Raw genomic sequence first — 7,806 nt, forward strand, 5'->3', positions numbered from 1 at the left:
GTCCTCTCTTACCCACCCCTAGTAAAACAACCCTTACACAATCTTACACCAAACACAACCATACAATTACTCCAAAACCCCATTCATCAAACCTCAAATAACCCCCCCACCCAAACCCAATTATAAACGTACCTTAACCCCTGCTGAACTTGCTGATAAGCGAGCTAAAAATTAATGTTTCTGGTGTGATGAGAAGTATGTTCCGTGGCACAACTATAAGGGCAAGAAACCACAGTTTTTTCATATTGAAATGACTGACGAAGATGCAGAAGGGGTCATAGAGGAAGAGTAGGATGTGTAAGAAATGGAGGAAGAAGTCATGGGTACAAAAATCTCTCTTGAAGCTATTGAAGGAGTGTCTACATTCCAAACAATGCGAGTAACGGGTCACGTGGGAAAGAAGGAGCTGCACATACTGCTGGATAATGGACGTACACACAATTTTATTGACGTAAACAAGGCCTTGAAGCTGCAATGCAAGGTCGATACTATTACGCCAATGGGGGTTCTTGTTACTGATGGGGCCAGCTGATATGTGATAAAATAATCCGAGGATTTACATGGAAAATGCAGGGCCACTCTTTCGATGCAGATGTTCTGCTCTTACCATTAATAGGTAGTGATATGGTGCTAGGAGTTCAATGGTTTTCCAACCTTGGGCCAGTTTTATGGGACTTTTCCAAGCTGATAATGCAGTTTAAACACAATGGTCAAAAGGTGAGTCTAAGAGGTATGGGGACTAAGAAGCTTAAAAGCAACACATAATCCAAAATGGACAAACTGTTACATGCGACTGGAGAAATTTCTATGCTGTAAATTTTTCCTGTAGATGTAGACCACACCCCTCATATTACACCAACTTTGCACACTTGTGAAGCCACCCATGACAGTGACATATCAGCAGTTCTACAACAGTATACTGAAGTTTTCACGGATATCCAGGACCTCCCTCCCAAATGACCACAATTTGACCACCAGATTCCCCTCAAAGAAGGGACATATGCCATTAATATTAGGCCGTACAGATACTCAACTGTGTAGAAAGATGTTATTGAAGAATTGATCCAAGAAATGCTAAAACAAGGGGTGATCCAGCCTAGCAACAGTCCGTTTGCTGCACCTGTCGTGTTAGTTAAAAAGAAAGTCGGGTCTTGGATAATGTGTATAGACTATAGGTCTCTCAACAAAGCTACTGTGAAGGATAAGTTTCCCATTCCAATTATTGACCTCAAGTCTGGATACCGCCACATTAGGGTATGTTCTCAGGACATTCATAAAACAACATTCAAAACTCATGTCGGACATTATGAATACCTGGTGATGCCATTTGACCTCACAAATGCACCATCAACGTTCCAATCCCTTATGAACAATGTTTTCCAACCCATGCTTCGCAAAAGGTTCCTTGTCTTTTTTGACGACATCTTGATATACAGCTCGTCTTGGTAGGAGCATCTCAGCCACCTTCAAATGGTTCTGCAAATAATGCAGCAGAATCACCTCCATGCAAACTTGAAGAAATGCTCATTTGGAGTAACGAAGGTACATTACCTGGGTCATGTAATATCAGATAAGGGAGTGCATACGGAGACAGAAAAGATTGCAGCGATCCAACAATGGCCAACCCCTATAATATTGAAACAGCTACGTGGGTTCCTCGGCTTAACGGGGTATTATCGTCGGTTTATTAAAGATTATGGCCGAATGTGTCGTCCCCTGCACGACTTGCTCAAGAAATATGCTTTCACTTGGAATAGTAAAGCTCAGGCTGCGTTTGAAATGCTTAAGGCCACTATTTCAGCAAGACCTTTGCAGTAGAAACAGACGTATCAGCTCAAGGTATGGGAGTAGTTCTTCTTCAGGAAGGCCACCCAATAGCTTATTTAAGCAAGCACTTCTCTGTAAAAAATGCCCTTTTATCGGCTTATGAGCGAGAGCTCCTAGCAGTGGTATTCACAGTTTCCAAGTGGCAACATTACCTAATGATACACCCATTTATAATAAAGACAGACCAACAGAGTTTGAAATATCTGCTCGAGCACAAGTTATCGACACCATTTCAACAAAAATGGCTGTCCAAGCTTGCTGGTTTCGACTATGTGGTAGAACACAAGAGGGGCAAGGAAAATATTATGGCTGATGCTCTCTCTCGAGTCCCTGGAGCACAGCTGTTGGCATTAGCTGTATCTTTGATCGACTCTAGTCTTTTAACTGAGCTTCAGGATCATTGAAAGGCAGATGCAACCATGAGCAAAATAATTCAAGAACTAGCAAATAACCCCGGGTCTCATTCAAAGTTCACGTGGGATAATACAGTGCTGAGACGGAAGGGTAAGATCATGGTAGGTCAAAATGAAGCCTTGCAGAAACAAATCTTGAAATATATGCACAGTTCTCACACAGGAGGTCATTCGGGTGTGCAAGCTACCCTCAAAAGAGTGCAACCCCTGTTTTATTAGAAGAGCATGAAAAATACAGTCAAAGAATTTATTAAAAGCTGCGTGATGTGTCAAAGGTGCAAGTATGATCAGTGAGCTTATCTGGGACTTCTCCAACCGTTGCCTATTCCTGAATCAATATGGGAAGATATCTCTATAGATTTCATAGAAGGACTACCTAGATCCCAGGGTAGAGAGGTTGTGATGGTGGTGGTTGATCGGTTGAGCAAATACGCTCACTTCATAGCCCTTTCCCATCCGTTTTTAGCCCTAACAGTAGCTCAGAGTTACTTGGATAATGTTTACAAGCTGCATGGTTGGCCGAAGACAATTGTGTCAGATTGTGACAAGGTGTTTATCGGCAAGTTTTGGGCAGAATTCATGATGTTGCAAGGGGTTAAACTTCAGTTATCTACAGCATACCATCCCCAGACCGATGGTCAGACAGAGGTTCTCAACCGCTATTTAGAGACATACTTGCGTTGCATGTGTCATGAATCACCTCGTACATGGGTTAAGTGGTTGCCTCTGGCAGAGTTTTGGTACAACTCAACACTCCACACTGCTACACAAAAGACGCCATTTGAAGTTGTGTATGGACAACCACCCCCAACCCACCAGCCCTATATAGCAGGGACAAGTACTATAGAGGTGGTAGATCGAAGCCTACAAGCCAGAGAGGATACATTAGCTAGGCTTAAATAGAATCCGCAAAAGGCTCAAAACCGTATGAAACAACAAGCCGATCGTAAGCGCTCTGACATGCAGTTTGTAGTGGGGGATTGGGTGTACCTCAAACTACACCCATATCGTCAGTATTCTGTGGTGAATAGGGAGAACCAGGAGCTGGAGATGAGATACCATGCTCTTTACTTGATTCTAAAGAGGGTGGGAGAGGTAGCTTACACTCTGCAGTTACCACCGTCATAAAAAATACATCCTACTTTCCATGTATCTCTACTCAAGAAACATCATGGGCCGGCTCCGAAGAGCATCGATACTACTCTTCCTGAGAACTATGACCCAGCTGAAATAGCTCCAATACGTATACCTGCAACGGTATAAGAGGTTCGAACAATCAAAAGACCGAATGCGACACAGGTCCAGTGGCTGGTTCATTGGTCACACTCACCAGTCGAAGAATCTACTTGGAAGGATGCTCAGTTAATCATGTTTCCCCACTTTGATCCTTGGGGTCAAGGATCCTCTGAACATGGGAGCATTGTTATGTTACAAAAATTGGAGGTTGAAATGGGCAAGACAGCAGAACAAACAATGTACAAAAGCATGCAAGGTGACCAAATTACAGAAGGGAGTAGTGGGATAGCTGGACCAATAGGAATCCACAAGAAGGAAGGACCCAGGACCACTAGCTCAGAGTGACCAGATCAACCATCATGCATTTACATTTCATGAGCATTTCACATTTATTCCGTAGTCATTTCATGTACTAGAGAGTGGTATTTATTCTAGTTTGTTTGTCATAAAGAGTATGCTATTTTGATGTAACAAACTCCAGCCTTATCTCCAAATTTGTAACCCATAATATCCTTATTAGAATTTCCTTTCTTGTTGGATAATTCTTGAAGCTATTCTATCAGTCTTCATCTTATCAAGATCAGATTATGTTATCGTTAATTACTATCTTGTTTTTGAATACAACCACAACAGCTTCATCTTATTCATGAATTATAAATCATTCTCCGACTACATGAAGTATAATATACTCAGAATTAACCAAAAATAGGATGTCCTTCTAAGACCATTTATAAAGCAAAGTAAATCCAGCCAAATACCTAAAGTATTAGAAGGTTAGGAAAATAAGTAAAACATGAAATTTCAGGCTTGATACCAAGATAGGTGTAAATAGATATGCTAAAACTTACGAGAAACTTATTTTATGGGTAAATGTTGATTATGAGATTAAGACCTTACATTAACTATATAAAGTCCAGCTCAACTGGATAAGAACTCAAGAATGTCTCATCTAGCTTCAAGGCTTTTATGTACCTAATCCCTTGTACCTGCAAATCTTTAAAAAAGAAAGCATGTAAACACCTAGGAAACTGAATAATCTTCAATACCAATACAGTTTTATGAAACTTGACACCAAGATAGCATGAACAAATATGTCTCTTGATATTGGACTGCTACATAAGACATGTGATATGATATGAGTTTAATTAGGGTCAAGTTATAGTATATTGCATTTTACATCTCAAATTTAGCTTGTAAAACTTGGAGCCAATACCTTAAAATCATGTAATTTGCATTCATATCTCAAGAAGTCTTTCAATTTGTATCCTTTTTATTAATTTGAGCCAAACATGTAGTTAAATGTTCTAGCTTTTGCCAGCAACATGTATCAAATTAACTAACATTCAAGTGGAGAGAAAATAGGGATAAAACTTTAACAAACATACCTATTATATTAATATATTGTATTTATGTGTGTGCGCGTATACCATATCAGTACTTGTACCAATTACACAAACACCATAACCTTAAAAAACACAAAAATTAAGATCTAAACATGAATCTAAATATTTGTCACATAGTCATTTATCCAAAAGCAAAAAAAAAAACAAAGCATTTATGTTTACCTGTTTGAATATAAAGATAAATTATTATTTTTTAAATATTTTCATCGAATAAATAAATTGCATATATCAAAATCACAACAATATCAACATTAAGTTGGGGTGTCCAGCATCTCTCTATATCGAAACGTGGCGCTGGATGCTACACTATAAAGGTTATGGTTGTGCCTTCTCCACAAGTAGCTGCTTTTGGCATAGTGATAAGCGCGAGAATCCTAACATTGTGCCTTCTCCACAAGTAGCTGCTTTTGGCATAGTGATAAGCGTGAGGATCCTAAAAAGTGATATCAGAGCAGGTCACATGTTCGATTACCACTATCGTGCATATTTATGAGATTTATGCCAAAGGCATGCTGTGCAGCCATTGTCTCAGACGGGGACAACCATTTCTCATCCAGGAACTTGGTAATGCTGGCAGATGCTGGGGGAATTGTTGGGGTGTCTAACCTCTCCCTATATCGAAACGTGGCGCTGGCTGCTACACTATAAATGTTATAGTTGCGCCTTCTTCACAAGCAGCTGCTTTTGGCATAGTGGTAAGCGCTGAGATCCTAACACATTACAACAATACTAAAATATCCATCAAAGAGAACTATATATGCTTAAAAACGACATAAGGAGAAGAAGAATAAAGAAAAGGTACCCGTATAAAATTGAGAATCAGCTAAAATATTAAAAAAAGAATTGAAATTAGATTAATTATAACATAGAAACAAATAAAATCTATTAAGAGTAGATAAAGTATCTTGAACAACACTATTGTGCAAGACATGTGTAATAACTCCCAAAATTTTGAACTTTTTGTAACCCTTGTGAATAGTGTTTTAGCTGAATGAGAAAACTTTTCATGCCACACTATGTAGGGGTTCTGATATGGATATTCTGAGATTTTATTAGTACTTTATATGGGATATAAGTGTATGTAAAGATCGTCAGAATCCAAATCCGAACACTTTGATTTTTCCCGGAAATCCAATATATACGGAAAGAATTGAGTATAAGGTAACAGGATAAAAGGATTTAAATTAAAGGATTGTAATAGAGGATCATAAAAAGGAATATAATGTATTGAGAAAGATTAAGGGAACCTAAGTAATAAGATCCCGGGTATGATCCCTCAAACGATAAACGAAAACGAAAGTTAAGCGAACTGTATAACAGATCAGCGGTCATTAGGCAAACAATTAGGAAGTTAATCAAAGGGATTAGAGAGGATGATGTCACCCAACCAATGAGAAGAGGACAAGGAGGGGAGGATGACATCATGAGGATGACACAAGCATGACATGGGAAGGAAGGAGATGTGGTGGCTTTTTAACCACACAAAATCAAGGGCAACTAGGTAATTTACTAAAACAAACACAAAAATCAAACCAACCAAGCCAAGCAAATCATTTTTCATCAAAATCAAAAAGAAACCAAGGCATTGTTCTTCATGCTCTCGGCCAAAACAGAACCAGCACACTAAAACTGCTGTATCTCCTTCATTTCTCACTCAAATATTGTGTTCTATAGCTCATTGGAAAGGTATTGAGATGGCCTACAACTCTTGTTCACAAGTCTCGTCCAAATAATCATGGTAAGACCCTCATTTTTACAGTTCTTTAAATCGGACTTTTAGAAACTTCAAAGCCTAACTTTGTGTTCTTGATTTCTTTGGAAAGATCAAGCTTGTAGGAGGCTCCCTAAGGCTTCCTAGCAACTTAACACCTCCCAAGGAAGGTATAAACTTCAAACCCTAGCCTTTACTTTATTTGTTAGTAAGCTTAATGGTTGGTTTTGTGAAATGAGAAGCATGGATTGTGATTATTAGTAGTTTGGTTTGATTTGGAAGTGTTTTGGTAATTGAAGCTTGATTATAGTTCATAGGTCTTGATTGTGGTTGTTTGAGTTGAAAACCTTGGAGATTATGGACTGATGTGGTATGGTTTAGGTAAAGTTTTTTTGTATTGATGGTTATGAGTTGGTTGGTGATTAATTGGAGTAGTTTAAACATTGGTAATCGCGTAAACATAGCCGTCGTAATATCCGATTTACTTTAGACTGCTTTTGTTCATAACATTTGGACCCGAGAACACCCTGATATATTTTGACCATTGCCATGTTTAGATAGTTCATGTTACGAGCTTCGTTTTGATATGTAGTTCGTTTGATTCCGATGTACGGTTTAGGAGAAATGACCGTTTCAAGTAACGGCGTTTCGCGAACGAAACTTTTCCCCTCGCTTTACTTTGAAACATAGGTTAAAGACCAAAAAGGGTTAATTAATGTATGAAACATTTATGGTAAGTGTGTTAGGCAGTTGGTAAGACACTCGCGAAGGAATCGCCTTAAAACTCGTAAAGGTTAAATTATTAAAAATGGTGGAGCCGAGGGTACCCGAGTGACTTAAGCAAATCAGTAAGCGCAAAACAAGCGTTAGAGTCTAAGTTAGTTAAAGTATAGATTTACAAGTGACTTTGGTTTAATTCCAACTTACTTGTTGTTTATAGGTTACCAGACTCGTTCCGAGCTTTTTTTCACCCCAAGTCGCTCAGGCAAGTTTTCTATCCGTTATACTGTTGTTGTGATGTATATATGTATATGCATTATCTTGCGATAGATGCATGTTGGTTAATTAGCAAATGTTGCGATATATTGAAGCATGCTGATATGGTATATATATGCATGCCTGTTTCGTATTCTTGCCAAATATATCTGTTGGTTTAGTTGATAATACCTATGCTAGAGAATAGCAGTAATTTGCATATACCCTTAGTATAGGGACC

General features: G+C 38.7%; 1 protein-coding gene across 1 annotated transcript; it reads left to right on the forward strand.

Annotated features, from left to right (window-relative positions):
- Positions 1 to 304: 304 nt before the first annotated feature.
- On the forward strand, positions 305 to 2,231 carry LOC141674121 (uncharacterized). The gene is made up of 5 exons (XM_074480845.1): positions 305 to 505; positions 574 to 717; positions 1,042 to 1,254; positions 1,437 to 1,542; positions 1,789 to 2,231. The coding sequence occupies exons 1-5, from the start codon at positions 305 to 307 to the stop codon at positions 2,229 to 2,231; spliced, it is 1,107 nt and encodes a 368-aa protein (XP_074336946.1).
- Positions 2,232 to 7,806: the final 5,575 nt, after the last annotated feature.

Source organism: Apium graveolens, chromosome 7 (assembly GCF_009905375.1).
Source record: "Apium graveolens cultivar Ventura chromosome 7, ASM990537v1, whole genome shotgun sequence".
Taxonomy (NCBI): Eukaryota; Viridiplantae; Streptophyta; class Magnoliopsida; order Apiales; family Apiaceae; genus Apium; species Apium graveolens.